At 37.5% G+C, this 27,036-nt stretch overlaps 1 protein-coding gene across 1 annotated transcript in view; it reads right to left on the bottom strand.

Annotated features, from left to right (window-relative positions):
* Positions 1-16,361, bottom strand: part of LOC126761567 (uncharacterized) — a 51,153-nt gene extending 34,792 nt beyond the window's left edge. Inside the window, 5 exon segments of the mRNA XM_050477871.1 lie at positions 910-1,066; positions 4,299-4,984; positions 13,050-14,344; positions 15,846-16,232; positions 16,235-16,361. Coding sequence (XP_050333828.1) covers positions 910-1,066; positions 4,299-4,984; positions 13,050-14,344; positions 15,846-16,232; positions 16,235-16,268 — 2,559 coding nt within the window. The 5' untranslated portion in view covers positions 16,269-16,361.
* Positions 16,362-27,036: the final 10,675 nt, after the last annotated feature.

The raw sequence follows: 27,036 nt of genomic DNA, 5'->3' as shown, positions 1-27,036 counted from the left end.
GGGCCCCGGCGAACTCGTTCAGCCTCAACCTATTTGGGGACTTTTCATCATGGAGGCTGAATTTTCTTCCGAGGGCGTGGGCGTGGGCGCAAATCAGCCATATGTTGAATAACTTCATTTTAATGCGGATTGTGGCTAGGCATTTATCCAACGGGGTGAAATCCAAAATTCGGCGATGGAGTCTCTCCCTCAATATGAATCACTCACTGGATTTTTTATTAACTACCTACTCGTCTCAGTCCTTGTCCCGTCCATGGCATTTTTTAGTGAGGACATCAACCAGCTGTGCAGCGGAACCTTCCCAATTATGAGACCGGACATTCCAGGTGCATGCCTTCAAATCGTAATCCTTAACACGTTTGCAGGGGTCTTCGTCAAAAGGGGGTCTCTCATCCGAGGCTGCTTTCTTCTTTGCATTGATAGGCTTTTTACGTAGCGGGTCCCAAATACAGCGCAAAACCCTTGGAAAAGGATGTTTCACCTTTTCACTTTAGCTCGCCTTCAAACGGATGTTTTTCGGCTACCCAGAGGATACTTGATCTACGAACGGAATTCGTGAGCAGCTTGAGCCATAAGTAAAAGAATCGTTTTTTGACCTCTTTCACCTACTAATCTCTAATTCATTCTGAGTACAATTTTAGTTCAGAAAAGGTATTTAAATATAGTCAAAACCTCATAAAATTTTTGGAACAGCAATTCTTACTTCGTCGAATAAGTTAAAACTTTAGGAAAAGAACAAAAATTTGTGTAACTAACCGCTTACTAGTGATTTTCAAAGCAGTCCAAATATTGTGCGACATTCTGTTTTATCTACTATGTCTATAAGTTCTATACCCCCAGGGTACTCATGTGTATGTATGTATATATTTTTTATTTGTTGTATTATTTGCCATTGAGCACACCACTTACCACAATCAAGCAACGGATGCGTGCCATCTTCATGTCCATTCGCCTCGTAATTGTGGTCGATCTACGATACCAGAGGGCAATTTGTAGACCATCATCGAGTGCGAAATATCCAATTTCCGAAATGTTCAATTGGCCGCCATATTGTAGTCCTGGATTCCTATTGTGGTCAACAAAGAAACAGCAAATAATAAACACACATACATGCATATACGAGTAAACACATACTATATACATATATACTATATGCGCTACACATACACCACACGTGCAATATATACACATTTGTATGAATATGTGTGTGTGTGTGTGTGCAACTAAGCGAATGGGCAAACAAATATTAGATTTGCTGTCGATTTTACGCTCGTTTTGTATTTGCGGCTAGTTTATCCGTAGATTTCCGTATTATTATTTTCTCCGCCTTTTTCCTCTTTCTGTGTGTGTGTGAATGGTCCCTTTTTGGCAGCAGTATTTAAGTATATCTGGTACACCAACACGTTTGCGTCCTTTTTGGTAAACATTTTGTGTGCCGTTGAAGTTCATTTGATTTTCTTATTTACTCTGAGGGACACAATTGTCCAGTAGCGGTATTAGAAAATTACTTCCGTGAAAAAAAAACTCGGTCTTATTGGCTTCAAGTAAAATTCGAAAATTTGTTAAATAGCACAGGGGTACGGGGGTTTTGTTGCCCTATATATACATCAGACAGATTTTGGTTATATTTGTTTAAAGATTTGTTCTCCTTTGAGTTTAACAGCCCTGATTAGCTTTTCCTTAACAATTATACAATTGACAATATCTTTTTGAGGATCAGCAATAATCTGCCATAATCGGTCGATCCCATCAACCTTGATACTTTTCGTTCATCACTTTTAGTTCCTAGAGTGTGAAATAATCCAACTGGATACTTACATTTGTTGTACAATTGTTAAAGTTTGTCAGCATATTTTTCACAATTTCATCATAATTTTGTGCCTTATAGCTTACTAGAAATATTTAGACAACCAACACCAACATTTTCCTAGCTTCACTTTCCAGAAGAGCGGTAGATTTATGAAATCTGTATTTTTAGTGAATTGCCCTATTTCTGAGCCAATAACTCAACTTCTCAATGTCAAGCTTGGGAAATTTTCTCTTCTTTTTAATTAAAATAATATTTTACCACATCCAGCGCTTTGACAAAGGAACCATAGGGAGATTGGTGTCAGATGTGTAGGGTTAGCTGTGCATGCAAGGAGGTGGTTAGAGTCATGCGGGGACTCGTTGCATGCAAACATATGTTTGATATGTCGAAGTCTATTCTGAATAAGTAGGAGTTTAACCTGCTACAGTAACCAGAACGAAGCTGCGCAAGGGTCACTCTCGATTCTTGCGACAACTCATCGTCGTCGTTTGGGTGCCGGTTTGACTCCAAGTACGTCATTCACTGAGAGAATCGATGAAGGTATTTATGGCTTGACTGTGAATGGCAATCAGTGCATACTTGAAGTTATTTGCGTCCGAAGTCTGGTCGGCGTCTTGTCTTATGTCGACGACGTAGTTGAGTAAAGACTTTTGGTGCTACTAGAAGGCGGTTCCGGTTCAAACAGATCACTGCAGGGATGATTTCTACGAAAATACCCCAGCAAAACTACTTGGAGGAGAGTTCTTTATAGTCTTTAACTGGAAGCAAGCGGGCCTAACTGTGCAGATATTTGACACGAGACATCCCGTAATGGTGTGTGAGGAGGAACGGAGCAGAGGCTGTCGAGTGTCACACCTAAAACCTTAGAATTATTGACAGTTGGAATTTTAACGCCATCGACTGCAATATTAATGTCAAATCTGAACTCCTTCGCCCAGATTGTGAATATGGCAAAATAACTGGGAAAGAGTTTTTGGTTCCGTGCAGTGAAAAATCCCCAAAACAGCCAATTCTACGCCAAGGGCGCCATTCAAACTCTACCTCGATTGGGCACAATACATGTAATGTATGGTGCTATCTTAAGATCTACTCTGGCCTTAAACGCACCGGGAGTAGACCACGAGTTACGTGACCCCATGCTGCCAACGCACTACAGCAAACCTTAGCCTCTGTAGCTGTGCAATCGTCACCAAGTGCGCACACTGCGCCGCCACGCCATCCGACTGGCCAACAAAGGACCCCTGCGGCCCATAGGAGTTCAAACATGCAGAGTGGCTACCATTCTGATCGGTTTATTATTCCTTTTGGATCTTTTCTTACGGCCTGAAAACAGACGATTAATCGGCCGAATATCGTGGCAAGGCAAGCGGAAGCCGAAAAAAATCGCGTTAAAGCAGGTCAGGAATCAAGGTTATGTTGACAGTTTTCTTTGATTATCGAGGTATGGTGTTCTTCGAATTCCTTCCGACCGGCCAAACTGTCAACAAGGAGTACTATTTGAGCGCTCTGCATTGTTTGCGCGAAGCTGTTCTTAAAATGAGGCCAGAATTATGGGCCGACAATACTTGGTTTTTGCAGCACGATAATGCACAGTCGCATACTGCATTGATTCTTCCTGAGTTTTTCACCAAATTTTCAACCAATATCGTGCCGCAACCTCCATATTCACCTGATTTAGCTCCGTGTAACTTCTGACTATTCGGCAAACTCAAACGAACGCTCTGCGGAAACCGTTTTGAGCCAATTGAAGACATTAACTATTTTGGAAATTGACTTTAACAACTGTTTCGAGGATTGGAAAAAACGTTTTCACAACTGTAGATTTTGAAAATTAAATTAAGAATTTAAAAATTATGTACAAAGTCCTACTATTTTTTGCTCATAGTAGTATTTCTATATTTCTGATAATCATCTCATTTCTAGACAAAAATTCACTTAATTTCATGAATACAACAAGATATTTTAAGCGCTTCCTTGCATTGTTAAACTACAATTATTTAAAAAAAAATATGAAAAAGAACTCTACGACGTCAAATTCAAGGCCTTCCTTCCTATACGCCGCCAATACCCATTATTGTCAAAAAGCAAACTTTGGCAACGCGTAAAAAATTTCAATCAGCAAATTGAAAAACTTTCGCTTAACAACACGCACACACACACATACGTTGCACATTTCACGTAGAAGTTTACAAAAGATTATTGTCATCGGGAAGAATACAAAACGCTCACGCAAACGGCAAACTGCTGCGCTGTAACGGCACATATGTTGCCAATACTCAATAAGAGCGCCGCAGCGTACGACTACACACACACACATATTCACCTTAAACCTCTTGCATGGCTGTGCGTGTCTGTGTGTTTATCTTCGGCAAGCAGGCATATCCTTTTTAATGAGTATATCTTACGACGTCGCCGTGCATGCCGCACGCGAACACACACAACAACAACCCAAATAAAACGCGTATAAAAAGCATAAAATGAAACTTACCAAACATCGTAGAGCCGGTAGTAATCCTTCCTTTGAAGTGTATTATTAGTAGCGCTTTCACTGTCAGACGTGCCGCAGCCCCGGCCAGAGAGCAGAACATCATCTCCATCACCATCAGCATCTCCGTCACCATCGCCATCTCCATCAGCCACCCCACCGCCCGCACATTTTGTGTTATCGTCGGTTGCAGCGCCGTCACGTATACGCCGTGTGTGCCGCTTTGCCAATATTAACTCAGTATTTATGTTGATGTTGATTTTTTCCAGATACTTTTCAATAATCTCCATGGTGTTCTCATTATTGGCAGTCACCGGCGTCGCTGTAAGAGTAGCTTTTGGGCGCGGCGACTTAATCGAAGTACTCCGTGTGGCAACTGTTGATGTCGCTGTCGCTCTGAGCTGCTTCTGCCCCTCCTCCGCCTCATCCAACTGCTTGTTCGCTTGCAGCTGCTGCGTTTGAGTTTGCACGAAAAACTTATTGGTGAGGTTGTCGGCATTGTTGTCGTCGTCGTCGACTGCCTCATTATTCGGTTGTGCGCTGGTTCGCTTGTAATTCTTATTATTGCTGTTGTTGTTGTCGCTGTGATCGTTGTCAGCGTTGTCATCGATGTCAGCATTCCGATTAAATGTATAATCCTCAATCAACAGCCAATGATAGGTTGCATTGAACAATGCTTTGCTCGATGCCTTGGCATTCGTACGTTCAGCCACGTACGTGTGTGTGTGTGTACATGTGAGAGTTGTTTGACGTAACAATGTAGCGTTCATTTGTATGTAAGTGGAAGGGAGAAAGTGAAAAAGTTAGTCCAACGTTTCAAATGAGATTTTGAATATTTATTTTACGGTGCTCGCCCATACTCGCATTTGTGCATTGTTAAAGTACCGTTAGTCGCAAAGCCTGTCACGACGCGTTTACGAGTGAAATTTAAGAAATTTCCAAAAAAAAATAATTAAATTGATTTCTTTGCTAGAAAAAATGGATGAAAGTGAGCCATTAGCTAAGAAAAGTGTAACTTGTCTGCTCTCTGCGCACTTTCCTGTTACTTATACCCTGAACAGGACATATTAAATTTGTCTTGCAGTTTGTAAGATCCAGCAAGAAATGTGTGAGCGCTTTTAAAGTATCAGCGTGCGGAGCCGCGTCGATTTAACCAAGTCTGTCTACGTTTCCGTTGATCTTTATATACGCGAATTAGCCCCTTAGTATTTGAGATATTGATCTGAAATTGTGTACACACTCTTTTCTCTCAAACAAGATACTCATTTGTTCGAACCACCGATATTGAACCACTTTATCATATAGCTGCCATACAAACTGAACGATCGGAATTAAGTCCTTGTATGGAAAACTTTTTCTTTTGACAAGGTATCTTCACAAAATTTGGCTCTGCGTATTCTCTAAAACAATTGCATAATATATGCAAACATTTTCGACATCGGAATCGTATAACATATAGCTGTCATATAAACTGTTTGATCAACTTCACGTTGGAAGGAACTACATATTTGCATTTATACAAGGGGTTAGGGTATTATTTTCGCTTTTAATTTTTTTATTTTTATCTCTATTTACTTCTATGTACTGTTATTCACAAAAGCATGTTAAATACAAAAAAAAGATATCAAAATCTGTACAAAAACACATTTACGCTAACAATCTGCAGCAGTCGTTTGTAAGTATTCCCAGCTAAATCATTTACTTTCATGCGCTTAGAGCGCTCTTTTTCCCATCTCTTTGGTCTTTTCTCACAAAACATCAATAAGCATGGATAATTGCATAGATTTGCTTGTAAGTCGTGATTTCGCTTTTGCTGTTAACGCTGATTCAGCGCTCCTTAGCAGCCGAACAGCCATTGGCGTTTGATGTATCATCGTCAAAGCTTCATTTGCATTTTACATAGAACAACTTTATTGGCTACTCTTAGTTTCGATTATTACTCTCCGATTTACACCCTTTTCTAAGTATTTCTTTGGAGATCAATGTTTTTCAGTAGAAAGTATTTATGAATAGCAAGTGTTTATATCCACTTGCGAAACTAGATTCATAGTAGAGCGGAGTGCAGAACATTGCATATACTATTTTTAAAATCTATGAGACATCTATAGCTTCTCATTGGGAGTAAATGCTTTAAAAGTTATCTAGCGAAAGACTTTCTTGAACTCGCTATGCTTGTCTTAAAATTTTTATAATTTGTAAATGTTTTCCACAAATCTCCTTTTCATTAAGCAGCTTATTGCCAAAGTATGTATGTGTATAAAAGACCTGCTGATTTTTCGATATGCTTCCTTATTATATATACCCTTCCCTCGAAAATTTTTTTTAATAATTTAAATTTTTCATTTTCGAAAGGTGTTAACTCTGTTTCAAAATATATTTAAAATACAAATTCCTCAATAATTTTTTGTATGTTCGCTTTAGCGCCTAACTAGAACTATATATCTACATATACATTCCCAAATACTTCTGCATTTAGGGGTTACAAGAGTTTACAGGTTTCAAAAAATCGATTTTTTTTTATTGACTTACTAAATACAACACCTCTAGAATCTTATCCTAAATTTCAAGCTGATCCGAGTAATAGTTTCGGAGATACAACCTTAAGGGGCTATACCAGTGTGACGAATGAAAAATTAGGCGATTTTCGTGAATTTTTTTAAAAGAAAGTACTAGATTGAATGTTTCGACGTTCTATGGACGTAATGAAGTATATCTTTAGCTATATTAAAATTTTTTTTTACAAAAATATTGAAAAATAACTGAGTAAAAAAATGTTTTTGAAAGTGTCACACTGGTATAGCCCCTTAAGAATTTCTGCGCACGAGGTCGGTTGGCAAGATGTCTCGAGAACTGATCCACCGATCTTCATAAAATTTTACATGGGTATTTGAGATACAACTCACAGAGACTTGGAAGACGGAATTTTTTCTATTACAACTATTTAACTAAAACACGTATTTTTTCTGTTTAGATGACCCTGTGAGGAGTTATCCTGAAAACGCGGGCGCATCGTCTTTTCGAGCGTTCAACGGAAATGGCGTCGCAATGGCCGAGTTTAAAATATTTTTTTCCAAAAATTTCAGAATTTCTTTGTTAATAGTATATGTTAGTAACAATAAAAAGTCTAATAAAATATTTCATTCCTTATATGAGAAAAGAATTGTTGAAGAAAGGCTGTTTTTACCCGAGGAAACCCATGTAACTTCTTTATGCTGCATATATTAGCCAATATGTGAGTTATCTTAATAAAACCAAAAGAGCGTGTTTTTTACGGTGCTTATTTGTGCTTAGAATAAATAAAATCGGCGGAAAGCTCGCCCGAGATCTCATATTCCCTGCCTTAACCCTTGCAATTAGCAAGAGTACTTCTTCCTTACTGTTTTTTTTTTTTTTTTGTTTATTTAAGAAAAATAACTTCGCAAATCTGACATTCACATTCAACAATGAATTTCAATTCACCTAAAGTAAAATGCATTCCCTCAATTAAAAATGGCACTTCAATTGAAAATAAAGCCACAATTGATGCGGCTCTAATTTTCAAATATCCGGCAGCTTTTCCATAACACAAACAACAAATTTAATAATTGTATATGTATTTGCGAATTTTAATGCTAATTGAATTGAATAGCTAATGTGTGGCGGCTTACAATCAATTCAAACTAAAAGCTCAAACCGTATAATTACACCTAACATCGAATTGTAAAGGCGCAACCACACACACACCCACACACATACGGGCGCATTTGTATTTGGTGCGGCGATGAATTTTCAAATAGTCGACATTGCAAATGTGCGGAGTAATAAGCATTAACAGTTACAAAATAGCAACAAATTGACGGCAAATCGAATACAAAGTGCATAACAAACATAAATGGAATTGCCGAATGGCCGATTTTACACACGCAAACACACACACGCGTGTACTCATTAGTTGCGATTCCTGTCGAGCGCTTTCAGCATAGAACCGCAAGCGAATTTTCGAAAAACAGTTGAATGGCCCGCTGTTAAACTGTATTTAGTTGTAACTATATCTAGGCAAATATCGATATTTAAACACATTCGGCGGCAATCGCATGGCGTGGCAAGCGACAGATGGACAAAGCGTGCATAAATGTGCACATTTGAGCATGTGTGGGTGAAACACATACGCTATTGATGCTATATGTTACTATTATAATAACGATTTTAATTCAAAAACTCAATATAGCTGTGCCGTTATAATCCGTTTGATGCAGCTGTTTTCAAGTGTAAGTGGAGATCTTTTATTTTCATTTTTATTAGCTAAGGATCTTTAAAGTTTATGCTCTCAATATATTTCACATACCAATATTTTCGGACAGCAACAAAAAAATTAGAAAAAAATTAAAATAAGATGATTTGGTAGTGATTATCCCAAAAAAAAGATATATGAAAAATAAATAATAATTTTATGCTTTACATTTCGCCTTAAAATTCTTTATTTTTTGATGGATAAACCAAAATTTCTGTAGATGAAAAAACAAACTAAAAGTGAAAATGTTTTCTTTAAGAAAAAGTGAAAAGTTCAATTTTTGGACTTAAAGACGATAGAAACTAACTACAGTTATAAATTTCTATCAAAAACGTCATAAAAAATAGTGACCCCCACAGGTGTTTCTACATGCAACTTATAATATTAAATTCATGTACGCACCACGGCGTATACGTAACATCTGAATTCATATTTTTACCTTGGCAAGCGAGCCATGGCGTATGCGTAACATTTGAAATAATTCGATAGACTTCACTATTATCTATTACTTTCTAAATCAGTTATCAGTTTTTCTAAAAATCAAAACAAAGGATGCTTTTAGAATACGGAGTCTGCTACATATATATATTTCTGGCCTAGGCAACACTAAGTGTTGCCAGGTGCAATCTGACATTTCCATTGGAAAGTTTGACATTTTTTAGCATAACATCACTCAGAACGTTTTGTCATTTAATCGTGAATTGTTTTATTTACAGGGAATTAAAAAATTTATCTCGGCCAAAAAATGGAATTAACTCGTGAACATTTTAGTGCGATCATTTTTCACAACTTTCGACGTGGATTATCGCGACAAGAGTGCATCGATGAACTAAAATCTTTGTATGGCTATGAAGCACCATCCTATAGCACTGTGGAAAACTGGTACAACGAATTCAATCGTGGCCGACGATCGCTCAAAGACGAATTCCGTGAAGGTCGTCCAAAAACAGCCGTTGTGCCAGAAAACATCGATGCCGTACGTGAACTGATGATGTAAGACCGTCATGTAACATACCTTCAGATAGAGGTATACCTATGCATTTCTCCCACCAGCATACATTCGATATTGCATGAACACCTGGCCGTAAAAAAGGTTTGTTCTCGTTGGATCCCGCACACTTTGACAATCGCTCAAAAAAAGGCTCGTGTGGATTGGTGTAAAGAAATGCTGAAAAAATACGATCGCGGTGCTTCAAAAGACGTTTATAAGATCGTCACAGGTGACGAATCATGGATCTATGCGTATGAGCCCGAAACAAAACAGCAATCGACCGTGTGGGTCTTCCAAGACGAGCCAAATCCAACGAAAGTTGTTCGTGGAAGAAGCACTTCGAAGCAAATGGTCGCCTGTTTCTTCTGCAAAACTGGTCATGTGGCGACTGTTCCGCTTGAGCAACGTAGGACGGTCAATTCTGAGTGGTACACCACCATTTGTTTGCCTGAAGTCTTCGGAGAAATTCGAAAAACGAACAAGAGACGACGAATCATTGTGCACCATGACAATGCGAGCTCTCACACATCGGCTCAAACCAGCGCCTTTTTGACCGGCCAAAAGGTCGAATTGATGGGTCATCCGCCGTACAGCCCTGACTTGGCACCCAACGACTTCTTTTTATTCCCACACATCAAGAAAATAATGCGTGGTCAACGATTTTCGTCGCCAAAAGATGCTGTTGAAGCGTTCAAAAACCATTTTTTGGAGGTGTCTCAATCGGAGTGGAAAAAGTGCTTCGAAAATTGGTTTGAGCGCATGCAAAAGTGTATAAATCTTGATGGAGAATATTTTGAAAAACAATAAAACCATTTTCGTTGATAAATATTCCTAGTTTCATTATTAGGCCAGAAATATATATAGCAGCCCTCGTACATTTATGATATGTCTCATTTTGAATAGCCATACCTGTCAAACCAACTGTCAAATTCTGAACATTAACAATTGGACCGACTGAAGAAAGCATCCAAAAGCGTCATTCTTTCATTTTGACCATTTTACCCAGTTCTTTACATTTGAACTTGAAAAGGATCATTTTATAATCTTACAAGAGTCAAAGCTCCTCCTGAAGGTATTTCAGGTGCTGGCAAAACTTTATATTAAAATGAAAATATGTTGCTTTCAAACATACATTATTCGATGAAATTTTGAATAAGTTACATTCAAATTTGATACCTTCTTGACATACATTGAAGGCCATAAACTTAGACTTAGTTTTATTGCCATATTTTAGTTCGCGTCAGCGAAAATTATTTAAAAAGTCTTCAAGTGCGATATGTGGACCGATGAGTTTAAATTTAATATATTGAGTTTATGTGGAAAACAACAACCAGAGAATAGTAATTATACAAGTTAGCGGTATGAGGTTTAAACAAAGGTAGATACCAATTTCTAATTTAGCGCTAAGCCAAATAATTTCTAAAGAATTTTTCCATTTAGTTTCATTAAAATATCAAATATCATGGGACAGAAAAAGGGACGGACTGATTGCATTAATTTTGACATTGCTAATGTACACTTGAGTATATAATTTCAAGCAATTTTATATATAAATAATACTGACTGATCGACATATTCGGCACAAAATCATTATAAATAGTATAAGGTAGTTGTGGGTAATATTGACTCTGTTTTTACTAATATTTCATGTCACGGACTAATAAAATGCCCTCAGAATTTCTTTAAGGTTCCTCACATTAAAGCACCAATCATTTGTAGTAAAGTCAGCCGGGTGTTCAAAAATCCTGATAATAATCAGCTCACATTTTCGCCCAGACACGCTCTCTCATTTTCAATGAGATAACTAACATATTGGCTGATTTATGCGGTATAAAGTCAACCGAAAGTTCAAATATCTGTATATTAGGTGTATGAGAGCTCAAGGAAATATTGACCCTATTCAATCCATCTTTAATACACAGAGGTAGTATTATCACGAGATAATTTTCTTTTAATTTCAATTGTACATACATGCAATGGTCAAAAGTCAACTGTAAATACTGGGGTTCACTTATTAGCTACCTAGGGGATTGAACAGTTTTGCTTGGACTTTTCCAATTTTTGACCGTAAGGTGGCATACTTTAAAATCACTGCAAAGTTTTTTGTCCTTATATAATTTTCTTCTAGATTTGTATACAAAATAAGTTTAAAATTGCGTTATATGTAAAGTAGGTGTGCTTGTAATCCGATTTCCCCCATTTTCACACTACCATATAGGAATATGAAAATAAAAGCATGTACCGAATTTTTCGAATTGTTTTCACCTAAAAGAGGACAGTGCCACGCCCATTGTCCAATTTTTACCCCGGCTCTTATAAGGCTATCTAATAACACGTCTGTGGCAAAATTTGATGTCTCTGGAGAGTTTTTAAGTTATTGGTGGTTAGTGAGCGGGGTTATGACCCGATTTCGTTCATCTTCTCACTGTTGGCAGACGTTCTTATTCGATTTACCTTGAGCAAATTTGCTTAGTTTGGCTTGAATGGTTTGAGAGATATGTACATTAAACCTATTAGAGTACGTAATTGTCGCTATTTGTATCAAATCAATGAATTTTTTTTGTGCCACAGAATACGAAACTATGAAGTGGTGCAAATTTTGTATATAAAAGTTAAAGCAAAGCCAAAAAACGTCAATCCCTAAACATTTGTATCTCTAATAAATACACTAAAAAAAATTCTTATATTTCACATTGCGAAAATTCTAATAAAAACAAGAAAAAACTATGTGTTCAGTTTGTATGGAAGCTATATGCTATAGTAATCCGATCTGAACAATTTTTTCGGATATTACATTATTTCTATGAGCAATTTCTCACACCAAATTTCGTGAAGATACGTTGTCAAATGTGAAAGTTTTCCATACAAGAACTTGATTCCGATCGTTCAGTTTGTATGGCGGCTATATGTTATAGTGGTCCGATATCGGCAGTTGCGACGAATGAGCAGCTTCTTGAAGAGAAAATGATGTTTGCAAAATTTCAAAATGATATCTTAAAAACTGAGGGCGTGTTCGTATACATATATACAGACAGACAGACATACAGGCGGATGGACAGACAGACAGACGGACCTGACTAAATCGACTCAGCTCAACATCCTGATCATTTATATATACACTTTATAGGGTCTCTGACGCTTTCTTCTGGGTGTTACAAACTTCGTGACAAACTTAATATACCCTGTTCAGGGTATAAAGATTTTCGGGCGAAAAGATTTTATAAAATATCTGAAAATAATTCTTCTTTAATCTTTAAAAAGGTTGCTGAAACTAAAATACATCCACATATATTAAAACTTTGCAGCAAACATTACATTTGGAGCATGAGAATCGGAGATTTTGGGCACTACACTGCGTATACGCAACCGCATTTAAAAATTCCCTATTCAAGTGGGTACACATGGCTTAAAAACACACACCACACTCTCTACCTTACCTAACGCATACCTTTCGGCCAGATGACACTTTACCATTTTTCCACATGCGACTTACCATTTCGAGCAGCCGACGACTCGCTGCACCGCATGCCAAATTCAGCACCACCACCTGACGGCTGCCATCGTCGCGCAACACTTGTGCCAGCCAATTTGCATTCGTGTACGCATTGCGTGCGCCGGCATTACCTGCTGCTGATCGACCATAACCGCCACCAGCGGCAAATCCACCGCCAAATGTGCGTTGCACATTCCAATTGTAGCGTTGGTTGTTGTTTTTGCTATTCTTGTTATTGGCAGCGGTTGGACGTTTATTGATTAATTGATCGATATGTACAACTTTAATTAAAATGTCCCATGGTGCGGCGGTGGGGATGGTGGCGTTAGCGGCGAAGGCTTCACTGGTAGCGCGGCGATTGGCACGGTTGCTTCCTTTTCCGCTCTGCGTCACATTTCCGTTATTCAGCGCCGCAGTGGTCGAACGTTTGCCGCGCGTATTTCCGTTGCCACGCACTGTCCGTGCATTTGTTTCGACAGCTTTAGATAAGGCTACCGTGCGCGCTGTTGTTGCTGTTGTTGCTCTTGTTGCGCTCGGTGCATTTGCTGGCGCACTTTTGCGCTTTGTTGCCACCTTGTCAGTGCTGGCTTTTTTCGCCTTTGCTGCGCCGCCATCTGACCTCATTTCGTCCGCTGCCTTGCTGCCGCCGTACATGCGCTGCAACATCGCCAGCGTCTGCATATTTAAGTACGTCATTTGTTCGCCGAAAGTGTGGCCGGGCGCGGGGTTCAACCAGCGGCAGGTGAAGTACGTGACACGCGGTATGTGCTTGTATTTAATTGCAAATTCATAAATTAACTGCTGCTGCAACGCGGCTGTCACATCCACCGGTGGCTCGCAAGCGTTCGTCTGCGTTTCGCGCGCACCCCCCTCCCCTTCTTCTGTGTTTTCAGCAAAGTTTTGCTGGTCTCCAGTTTGTGGTGTGGCTGCTGCTGCCCCTTCTGTGGCGCTTTCTGCATGTGCTGCTGCAAATAACGATGTTGTTGTTGTTGTGGCTGCTATAATTTTTCTGTCAACAACCTTTGGTCGCTTGGCATTTTCATTTCCATTATTTTTCACATTTTCGTACTCATTAATTTCGACGCTGTAATTCATAGTTGTTGCCATGCTGTTGCTATCATACATTGTTGTTGTTGCTTCAGTGTGTATTTCAACCGTTTGTTGGGTCATCATGCGTTTTGTATCGGCCACACCTGTCATTACCGCGTCCAGCGTTGTGTACTCATACCCTGCTGTAGCATTTAGCTCTGCTGACTCACCTTCGGCCGCTGTCGCTGCATCTCGTTTGAATAACACTGTACAACAAAATTATTATTTTAGAAAGACAAAAATACAATTTTTGCTGAATTAAGGCAAAAGTTATATTTATCATCGTAGTTAAAAAAAAAGATATAGAAAATAGATTCGATGATCAATATTAAAGAGATTTGAAGAAATTATTTTCGAAGAAAACGAAGCTCTATCAAGAAAAGCATGAGAACCTATTTCAAAGGATACAAAAATTTAAGCTTCTTAAGTTTCTACAATTTTGCTTCCGATAACAATAATACAAAAGTCAAAATCTCATAACGTTAGAACTACATACATACATATACATATATGTATATCTCGACGAAAACCTAGAACAATCAGGTCCCATAACCAATACCAAAAGGTTGAAACTAAAAAAAATGTGTTTCAACGAAAATTCAGAAATAATCCCGTGAACATTTTGAAAAATTTCAAATATTTCGCGATTAGTGCAGGCAATCCCGCAATATCTGAAAAATCCCGAAAATTCAGAAAGTACGCTTTGAACCTTTTGAAAAAAATTCAAATATTTCGTGACTAGTGCAGGCAATCCCGAAATATCGGAAAACCCCGAAGGGTTGAAACCAAAAAAAACTTGTGCCTCGACGAAAAATTAGAAAGAACGCTTTGAATCTTTTGAAAAAAATTATATAGGATTAGTACTGGGAATCCCGAAATATCAGAATAATCCCGAAATACGTACACATGCAATGCTTTTTGGAAACGTATGCCCATACGAAGTACTTGAATAAAGATTAGCAAAAAAATTATCAATTTGTTTTTTGATAAGTTTATAACATTAGAACAATTATTTTATCTTAAATATTCACAATGTAAAAATATATAGAAATTCGAAAACAAAATTTGAAAGTCAAATATTTCGGGATCAGTACATACAGTCACGAAATATTAATAACCTCTATGTGGATAGCTTGAAAAGTCTAATATAAACAATTCCCTTCATATGGGCAATCGTAATGGGTATATTCGGAAACAAACTTTCGGATCACCCCAAATGATCAATTTAATGCGTCTTCATTCATCAAACCATTAAATTTTGGCTTCCATTGAATTTACGCATTTCGGGATTTAGAAAAGAAGATTTCGGGATCCCGAATTTTTTTCGGGATCAGGCCACCTAGTACCCTTAAAATAGCTACACATGCTGTCAGAGCAGAGCGTTTGGTAGAAATATTCGTATAATACAGATAATACTTCTGCTGATACGGAAAAATTTGTTTCACGTAAAAGTACAAAATGGACAACTTTTTTATTTGACGACTTATCTTCACAAAATTCGCGAAGATTGAAATCAAAGACAAGTCTACAATCTTGGAACAAATTCTTTAGATCGGGCTATACTAAACATACTGTAGCATATATACCTCTCAAAATCAAGAAAAAAGTTATGCTATAGATATGAAGGGTGTTCTATACTCTTTCAGCTTTTGACAATATCTACTATCGCCTCTTTTAACTTTGCATTAATTGCATTCGATTGCTCACCTTGCTCCGAACGGCGTTCAGCATCCACATCGGCCGGCACAATACCATCCAGGACCTCATCCCAGCTGCTGACAATCGCTTCAACATTCTCATTGTCGTCTACAACATTAATCTCCAGCTGCTCGTGCAAATTACTCTTGTTGTTGTAGTTATTGTACACAGCTTGATTGCTATGGCGTGCCGCGGCAACACACTCATGCCTGCACCATATTGTTGTCCATATTAAAATTAACAATGCCATTTTTATTTTGTTATTAAAACATTCCGGCGTACGTGTCAGCACACACCGCCAGCGCCGCGCCACCCGCTCAGTAGGCGCTGTCCTTTGCATATTTGGCGTGCCCATTTTCACTGCATTCTTATGCGCTGCCTTCGCTTTTGTTTTTGTTTTCGCGTTTGCCTTTGCTCTTTTATATATTTCATAAATTATGCCGTTGCATAAATAAATTCCACAATGCCACAAATTAAACAGCAAGGAAATCAAAAATGTAAAAAAACAAAAATGCGCAAAGAACTTTATTATTAAAAAATATAATATATAAATATGTGATATGTGTGTGTGTGGCTTTGCACAAAATTTTCTTGCAACTTTTTTATGACACAAGCCACAAGCGCGCGTCTGTTCGTGCAACTTCACTTACTTGACTGCCACAATTTGCTTGGCGGCTTTATGCGCGCTTTTATAGCGGAAATATTGTGGTCGCCATAAGTGGCTCATCATGCAACAACAAAAACAACAACTGCGAGTACTTCCCCTCAACTGACGCCGCGTCGAACGCGACCATTTACTGTTTTTCAAGCAGCTTTCCGAAAGGCAATTAATGCGTTTGGGCGAATTACCAGCGGAAAATTGCCACAACGAGCAGCGAACGGCGCTCACAAGTTGCACAAATGCGCTTATGGTCGCATACACTATATATGTGCATGTGTATGTGTATGGCAATGCCATAACCAAGACGCCATTTGCTCTTCGATTCTTCTCTTAACGGTCTTTTATTATTAATAGCGCAGCGCTAACAATCAATTTTTATGTTAATCGCCATTTTTCGTGCGCTCGCCGCGAGTCACAGTGATTGAAGCGCACACACCGACCAGCATGCCTTTATTGTCAATTGCTATGAAAGACATATGAATTGTTGATTGTAATTCGCTTTGTTCGCGTTTATTGATGGCGCTGAAGTACACGTAAAAGAAAAAGTGCCATAATCTACTTACGGTTACTGAAAATTTAACGTGTCGTTGCCTTATCTCCGACGCGGCCAAAAGCTCGTAAATTGCAATAACAAAGTGTTAAAATAACGGTCGAGCAGATCGGCATTACAGTGTTAATAATAATAACAATAACAAGAAAGAAGCATACACATCAACCTCGCGCCATTGAAAATGGAGGGTACAAACAAATTCAAGGAGAATCTTCCTAGCAGATGAAGATTTTTGAGAGGTGTTTCTATCAGATTCATTTTATACTTTTACAACCTACACGGGGACCTATCATAATATGTTGTAAACATTTTCTCTATCTTTCTATATTCTGTACGAAACCGACCGATTTTACCTTTTACGTTGGTCGACCAAAAGCAGTTGACCGAGCCCACCAAAACCGCCAAGTTATACCAAGCTCTTCTCTAACTCTTCCTTCTTACACATTTTTCATCGGATATCATCACTTTAACCTACGATAAGCCTGCAGAGACTTTCTAAATACAATAAATAATATGAGTATGCCCGATTCAGTTTTGACTGTGTCCTACCTTTGTTAGTTGAATGTGAAACAGCTCGAGGTAACTTTACAAAACCGGAATGAATGGAAATATGGGTCCATCAAACATACGAATTCTTGTCGTGCCATCGATTGTTTTGAATCTAAGTTACTCCTTTTTGTAGCTACCAATCCGTTCTTATCAAAGCCATAGAGAGATCCAATATTTATGTGACTAGTCAATAATTTTCCGAGACCGTTTTCTTCTTTTCATTGGTAGGGTTTTTTACGTGAATGGTCCCAAAGCCAACGCGCAACCCTGATGAGGGATGGTTCGCCTTCTCACTTTAGCTCGCCTTCTAACGGATGTTTTTTGCCTACCCAAAAGATACTTGGTCTAAGACGGGAAGTCATGAGCCCAGAGAACTTTCCTCTTTTGAGTGAACTCTATAAGTCACTCATAATTTCCGTCCTGGTATATGATACAGAGGTATGGACGATGACAACATCTGATGAGTCGACGTTACGAAATTTCGAGAGAAACGTTGCCAATAGATATAGATATAGATATAGATATAGATATAGATATAGATATAGATATAGATATAGATATAGATATAGATATAGATATAGATATAGATATAGATATAGATATAGATATAGATATAGATATAGAGATATAGATATAGATATAGATACAGATATAGATATAGATATAGATATAGATATAGATATAGATATAGATATAGATATAGATATAGATATAGATATAGATATAGATATAGATATAGATATAGATATAGATATAGATATAGATATAGATATAGATATAGATATAGATATAGATATAGATATAGATATAGATATAGATATAGATATAGATATAGATATAGATATAGATATAGATATAGATATAGATATAGATATAGATATAGATATAGATATAGATATAGATATAGATATAGATATAGATATAGATATAGATATAGATATAGATATAGATATAGATATAGATATAGATATAGATATAGATATAGATATAGATATAGATATAGATATAGATATAGATATAGATATAGATATAGATATAGATATAGATATAGATATAGATATAGATATAGATATAGATATAGATATAGATATAGATATAGATATAGATATAGATATAGATATAGATATAGATATAGATATAGATATAGATATAGATATAGATATAGATAGAGATATAGATATAGATATATGTAGAGAGAGGAGGTGGAAGAGGTAGAAGTAGAGGTACAGGAAGAGGAAGAGAAAGAGGAAAAAAAGGAAGAGAAAAAGGAAAAGGAAGAAAAAGAACAAGAGGAAAAAGAATAGGAAGAAGAAATGAGAGAGCAAGTGATGGAGAGAGATAGGGACAGAGTTTTAAATATAGAACTAAAAATAGAGATAAAGACGAAAATTAATGTAAACTTAAGAAAATATAATAAAGCTAACAACACTTTACTCATACATTTTTCTCACTGTTTTCCGTTCCACAAAAAAAATTTGACAACGTTTTATTGCAACTAATATTTCAATTATGCTGTCAAAGCAGAGACATTTGTCGTTAATCAAACTTTTCTTCAATTGTTCAGAATTGTGAACAAGGCTTATAAAACGATAAAGCCATTGTTCGGTCAACGTTTACGACGTTGCACTACAGGAATTTATTGAAAATGATAAAAAATTATTGAAACCCACTGAATAAATAACGGAAATTGATTGCGACATTCACACGCACACACATATTCATATGAACATATCACTTGTATCCACTCAATAGACGTTTGGACTTTCAAATTTCAATTTTATTGGAAAATAATTTATGGCTGTCAGATTGCTGCATGCATAGAATATCTTGAAGACAAAAGCCGAAGTAAAATTTTCGACTTTGAATATTCCAATAGTGTTCCTATATCAAAACTTGTGACATGTGTCCATTTTTACGGCAATCAAATTACAGCTCAAGGCCAGGTATTTGATTTTAAACTCGTAAATAAATAAAGCATATGAATAAGCAGCAAAAGTTAAAAATGTAGCAATGGACTATGAGATGATTTAGGCTAAAAAATAATTAAAAATGTGACTCGCAAAATAAATTTTAATTAAAAACCAAAACCGAGAAGAAAATAAAAATTGTATAAAGTAGAAGTTTAATTACTATATACACATACAAACAGATATTCTTCTATGAGTTAAAGCAAATGAAGCGTTGGAAATGCAATGAATATGTTGAAGAATTTCTGAACGCCATGTTTGTGTTTTACTTTCTGCAAGTTGAAAAGAAGAAGAAGAAATTGTATGAATTTTAAATTCACTTTTCTTTCTTACTTCGAGACACACACGAGTTTGTATGTGAATTCCTAGTCATGTATCCAACTTATCAGCGCAAATGTGTTTAATATGGAAACTTATGAATATAATATAATGTATATGCATTTATATCTCTTCTGATGTCGCTTAGAATATTCTTTAATGAAATGCAAACGTCTTCATATACATATGTATGTATACCTGAAAGTTGTTTTTTTAGCCATGTGGTTTTCGATAAAAAAAACGCATAAAATTAAATGTTTTCTCCAAGAAGCTTCATTACAAAAATAAGGATTTATCATTAGGTTTTAAAAGTGACTTCGGACAAGTGATCGCCGAGGCTGACTTGAATAATTTCAAGTTTAGAGGCCAAATTTTTAACTATTTTGCGTTATTTCGGCAATAATACGCCAAATATTATCTTTCAATACCTCAATCCTCTCGAACTTATCTGCGTACACAAACAATCTCACTTATCCACCCAAAAATAGTTCAAGGTTTTAAATTGCGCGATCTTATAGGCCACACCGCAGAGCCACGACGTGTAACGCGCTCACCAAAATTTTGCTTTAAAAAATTTACAGTTTAGTTGGCTGAATGGCATGTAGCGCCGTCTCAATTGAACCAAAGGTCGTCCACATCAGCATCCTCTAATTCACGCACGAAAAACTCATTAATCTTGGCTTTATAGTGTTCTCCATTGATGGTACGACTATGGTCGGCTTCATTTTTGAAGAAACATAACCAATGAATCTCTCCGACCATTAAGCATACCAAACTGTGAAAATCAAGAAAGGTGGCCATCTCGTTTTGGGCCCATTCACGGAATCTTCGTCCCGCTTGATGGTCGTACGGCTTCAATTCTTGCACGAGTTGGATTTTGTAACCTCGCAAGCCAATAAATATTCTTCCGCAAAATCTTTCTTAAAGTGTTGCACGCGATGGCGGAGTCCTCTTCGATATTCTGCTCCATAGCAGCTATTGCTTCTCCGGTGCGCACCATGCGGCTTCTTTGTAGATATCCAATATCCACTATAGAAAGCGTGGTGCGCAACCAATCCATAGTTGCTCCAATTACCGATTACTATAAATCTAGTAATTGCTGTTTCCACAGCTCGGAAGAAAGTATGTATAGACTCATTGAAAAACACTTTTTATATAATCACAAAAATATTTTTAGGTACCGGTACTTCGTTGAGCATTATGGTAAATACATACAACTTTGGCTCTTCGAAGTTGGCGAACATGAAATGAATAGCCAATTTCCATGGCATGTCGATATTTATGACGACAATATTTGCTTTTTCTTTTTCAAAAGGAACAAACATGTGCTTGTCCCCAAAAATATGGGTCTATCCTCGTCAATAACATTGAGTCTACTCGTATAAAAATTTACACGAAGTTTAACAAATTAAAGAAGTTATTGAGACTTTGGATATCTAATTAGTGGTCATGCCCTGTTAAAAATTAGTACCGGCTTATTGGGAGGTGAATAGAGGACAGGACTCTATTAGACCATTTACATACACTGCAATCTCACACACAACATTCAGGAGCCAAAATTAAGAGGGTCATATTAAACAAAGGTTATTCTATTACGGAAGGAGTTTCGACTTTCACTTCTGCTATTGAGAAGAGGTTTAAAACTTCAATTTGTAGGATGGCAACCACATATTAAACTATATAAAAGTATAAACGCCCCTTATTCTTCTTCTTGCTTGGGACTACAACCGTTAATCGGTCTGGGTCGAGATTACAAACTTCATCAGTTGCTCCTATCCTTTTTCCTATCAGCTGCCTTTATCAGATCCCCAAGCATTTGGTTTTTATTGTCTCCTAACCTCAGAACGTCAAAAAAAGTTATTATTTTTAAAGTTGCTTTTTTTAGACCTGAAAGGCGAGTTGGTGGTCCGGTTGATCGGAAACGCCAATATCAGACCACTCTTGGATATAGCTGTCATACAAACTGAACGACCTAAATCAAGTTCTTCCATGACCATTTTTTGTTTTTTGACGCGATATCTTCACAATATGTGGCATGGATTATTGCCCGAGGCGACGGTACAATCTTCGAAGAAATTGTTCAGATTGGACTACTATAACAGAAAGCTCGTATACAACTTACCTGTCTAACTGAAATCCTATGGAAAACTTTGTTGTTTGACAAGGTAGCTTTTCCAAGTTTGGCATGGATTACTATCTAAAAAATCCGTACAATCTTGAAAGAAATTATTTAGATCGGACAAATGTAGCATACAGCTGCATTAAAAACTCAAAACCTCGTTTTTTCGGGTGAAGAATCTTCCAAATATGGTGCTGAAAGACAGCATGGACGATATATTCCCCGCTAAGGACTCACCTCTTGCGGGATCACGCCCAGTTATTATTATCTAGCCTTACTCCACTTATGGAACAGTACGCCTACGTACTAAACCCTTAACTATGGCTGCTTTAAATCGTATTTGGACCTGCGGGACCGCAGTTAGGCATTACTGGGCAAGAGTGCCTCTTCACAAACTCCCTGCAGTATTATTCTCTTATACTGAGTTCGTGAATCGCTATTGCGGCCCAGCCTTTCATTTTCATCCATACCTGTTTTTGATTGTAGCATGTGACTTATAACTTGCCAGGCGTCATCCTTTGGGTTGTTGTACGTTCGATGGTAGTTCTCTCCACTACTCTCGAGCAGGTGGAAAAGATATACTCGGCATTTTCATCGCCACTGCTGCAGAATGAGCATTTTGTGTCGTCATCGTGGTGATACTCCTTGCAACAGCCAAGACCCTATGCATCCATCGTCTGTTTTTTCGGCGCTCGCCTGTTTCTCCTTTTTTCGCTCGGCATTCTTTTTTTGCTCGTCGGAGCTCGTATACTCTAGAAAAGGCCACAATTTACTGAGATATTGCTCAGATAAGAAATACACTTGTGAAGGGCTCTGGGCTCGGAAGTTAACGTTTTCTCTAATTTTGAATTGATTTGAACAAATATCAACATAAGTTTAACACACCTGCGCCCAAACTTACACTGGTTCACAATTCACTCTAATGAAGCACAAAAAACGATGTCCCAAAATAAAAAAGGTAATGTCCTAATGTAAAGCAAACTGGCGCAATATAGGCACAAACCCACACATAGTCAGGCCGAGGCACATTGAGGTCTGTTTGCACGTTACGCTTCCGGCTGATTGAATCAAAATCAAACGAAATGCATAGAAGGCCGACACCACACACACAAACCCATAAGGCGAGTGGTGATCACCCAGTCACCTACAAGTATACATAAAGTTAATTAAGAGGCGACGTGCAAATATGTGACAAAAGCATAGCCGCGTTAAAACTGCCACATGGTCCACTCGTGTACTGGTGCACTGTAGCGCACAGCTTGGCCGACGCAAAGGATAACCAGCGCCCAGGAAGCCTGCATTACCTGGCGCAGATAGATGAAACATGAAAGAACACAAAAGCGGTGCGGGTGGAGGCATAAGCGCGGGCTGGCGCAGATGGTGGCGCAATGAAGAGCCAAAGTTGAGCACTTTGTTGCTTAAATCAGGCGCATATATACGTAGACATGTATGCATGTATGTGAGTGTGCATACACCGGTGAACGTGTCAGCATTCTCGTGAGCTATTTTTGGCACTGATTTTTCCGCTCAACTCACACTAACTATGCGAAATGCTGTAAAATTCAATTTGATTAAATTTACCAACCGCCAAGCGGACAAGCGAAGTGCCAACGCCAACGCCAGCAACAACACCATCTCAACTCAACAAACGAACACGAAGGTGATTGTCTCTTTATTATCTCTTTTTCAATTTAATTATTCCAACAAAGGCGCTTAACGGCCAAGCCAAATACGCGAATGTAAAGTGTAATAAAATGACAGTGTGTGTGTGTGTGGGTGTTGAAGGTGGCGCGTGGCGTTGCAGTGTGCAGTGTGGTGGCGGAATTTTTATGCAATCAAGCACGTAATGGTTTAACGAAGCGAATATTGATTTTTAATTGCATTACAACGATTAATTCCACGAATTCCTCCTAACAACGCGGAATAGGAGAATTACAAAAACAAAAGGCAAAAAGCAAAAAGCAAATTCTATGCGAAGGAAAGGAAAAAACAACTGAGCGGTGAACCAAATGGTAGAATTCTGTGGTAATGCAAATTGCGGTAAATGTAATTGAGTGGCGCTTAAACTAGATAGCAATCTATGCGCCTTTGTTTGAATGGAATGAGTGCGCGAGTGTGTGTGGTATTTTGGTGTGGTCATGGTGAGCGCTCGCTTCTTGCTTTATTCACTTTGAGTGTCATCGTTTTAATTTCGTCGTTTTTCGCCTCGTTCGTGTGTAGCTCGAAGAATTTTTGTCATTATAATTTGGTTGTCCATTTGTCAGATTAGAAATTTTGTTCATTTCATTTTGAAAGTTCACTTTTGATCATCAAAAAGCACTTAATTTATAATCAACAATTTGTTGGTATGAGAATTTGTATTTAAAACAGTGTTTCCAAGTAATAAATTGGCATTTAGTGCTAGTAAACTTCATTTATTCGAGCGAGGTAGTTTAAACAAGTACGAGAAATGGTTGGTGGGCAATAAAATTTTGAATGCCTTTCAACTCAACTTCATCACACTTCACACCTCAATAATTGTTTGAAGAGACAGTTTACACAACACAATAAAACAAAAAAAAAACAAAAAACATTAACTTCGGTTGCCCAGTAGCTTTAACACCCTTTATAAATACAAAAAGTTCCTTATAGAAACTTTTATCAGTAAGCTTGCATGCCAGTAATATTGGATAGTCGAAAAAGTCTTTTCGTATTTTGTCAATAGATGTCTTTGCAGTCGTACAGGTATATTTCTAGTGCTACCATTCCCATTGTGTCATACCATGTTGGAAAGATGAAATTTTAAGCTTTATTTAACCAGAAGAATTAAAATCGGGAAAGTTGAAAAAAGGTATAGCTGTTCAAAAATAAGTAAAAATAATGAAGAAATTAGCTATATTTTGAAATTTCCGCATAAAAAAGGAAAGAATGCCACGCAAGCCACCAATGAAATTTGTGAAGTTTACGGAGACGATGCAGTATCAGTTCGTGTAGCACAACTATGGGTCAATCGCTTCCGTTCTGGAAATGTCGATGTGAAAAATGCATCTCGCTCTGATCGACCTATCGTTGAAAAGGTCGATGAAATTATGGAAAGGATTGACCAGGACCGTCACATAAGCAGCCATGATATCGCTAAGGAACTTAGCATTCATCATCGAACGGTTTTGAACCATTTAAAAAAGGCTGGCTACAAAAAGTAGGTCGATGAGATTGAAGCAAGCAATCGAAAAAATCGGGAAGAACTGATCAACAAAAAGGACTTCGTCTTCCATCAGGACAATGCTAGACCACACACAACTTTGATGACTCGGCAAAAACTGGGAAGTTTCGATGCATTCAACATATAGCCCTAACTTGCACCATCGTACTACCATTTGTTTTGGTCAATGCAGAACTCCCTTAAAGGAGTGAAGTTGACTTCAAGAGAATCCTGTGAAAACTACTTGTCGCAGTTTTCGCCGAGAAACCAGAAAAGTTTTACATTGATGGAATAATGTCTCTTGCGGAAAAATGGCAAAAACTGGTCGACCAAAATGGTACATATTTGTTTATTTATTTATTAGTATAAATATAAAAAGTTGAAGTTTGATTAGAAATACGAAAAGACTTTTTTGACTACCCAATATGTTATAGCTATCCGATCTAAATAATTTCTTCGGAGATTACATCATTGCCATAAGCCAATAATTCATGCAAGATTTCGTGAAAATATTTCCTCAAATGAAAAGTTTTCCATAAAAGTACTTTATTCCGTTAGTACATTTCGTATCGTCGCTATACAAAGGCATTTCTCCACTTTGTAGCTACTTTTTCGATTTCAAAATTGATTTATCTGATGGAATTTTTAATTATTTTTAAAGTTTAAATTAAATTCTCTCACCAATCACTTATGCGACTGGTCAAGTTAACTCTCCTTAGCAACTTTGTTGCGAGAGTATTAAAATAGTCGAATAATATGGGCGCAGTCGTAGTGGCCGCATGCAAATGAATAATTCCAAACCAATTAACTGCATCTATCCGAACAACCTCGTACACTTGTAGGTATACTTTGTTGCCTCGATATTATTTGCACCAAAGAAGACGACATTCATTTTCTATTTGACCACATTCTAATCATTTTCCCTGACAATTTACGGTGTCACATTTAACGACATACAAATCTTTTATTGATGCAGATCTTTATGATGGCAGTTATGACACTTTATAGGTTTTCGGTTTTCGCCATTTTGTGGGCGTGGCAGTATCGGCCCATCTTCGAACTTAACCTTCTTATGGAGCCAAGAAATTGTACAAGTTTCATTGATATCTCAATATTTATTCTACTCGTCACCCTGATCACTTTGGTATATATAACCCTATGTCTGACTCTTTTTAGTTTTAGGACTTACAAACAACCGTTATGTGAACAAAACTATAATACTCTCCTTAGCAACTTTGTTGCGAGAGTATAAAAATAGTCGAATAATATGGGCGCAGTCGTAGTGGCCGCATGCAAATGAATAATTCCAAACCAATTAACTGCATCTATCCGAACAACCTCGTGCACTTGTAGGTATACTTTGTTGCCTCGATATTATTTGCACCAAAGAAGACGACATTCATTTTCTATTTGACCACATTCTAATCATTTTCCCTGACAATTTACAGTGTCACATTTAACTACATACAAATCTTTGATTGACATCGACAAGAGCAATTATAAAAATTTTTGAGCAATTTGCTGTTGTTAGCTGCAGTATGGATACTTTTGATTGTGACCAACAATAATTCAACAAATATTAAACTCAGTCCTTTTTTTACGCGATCTCTTTTTACGCTATTTCACTTTAACGCGGTTATTTTTGCAGCGCAAATTCCTTTTTTTACGCGGATTTCTCATTTTAACGCGATTGCTTTTTTTCGTTTTTTGCTTGGTCTTAAACTTGCAGCAGGATTGGAAAATTATTTTGTAGCAAATGATACTGATGCCGAACGTGCACGAATTTTTCATAAAGAATTGAGTCTCTGCATGTTAAGATATAAAGAACTACATCGGAATTTATTGGGTCCAAAGA

This window comes from Bactrocera neohumeralis, chromosome 6, assembly GCF_024586455.1.
Source record: "Bactrocera neohumeralis isolate Rockhampton chromosome 6, APGP_CSIRO_Bneo_wtdbg2-racon-allhic-juicebox.fasta_v2, whole genome shotgun sequence".
Classification (NCBI taxonomy): domain Eukaryota; kingdom Metazoa; phylum Arthropoda; class Insecta; order Diptera; family Tephritidae; genus Bactrocera; species Bactrocera neohumeralis.
This window is presented reverse-complemented; position numbering and strand designations above follow the sequence as displayed.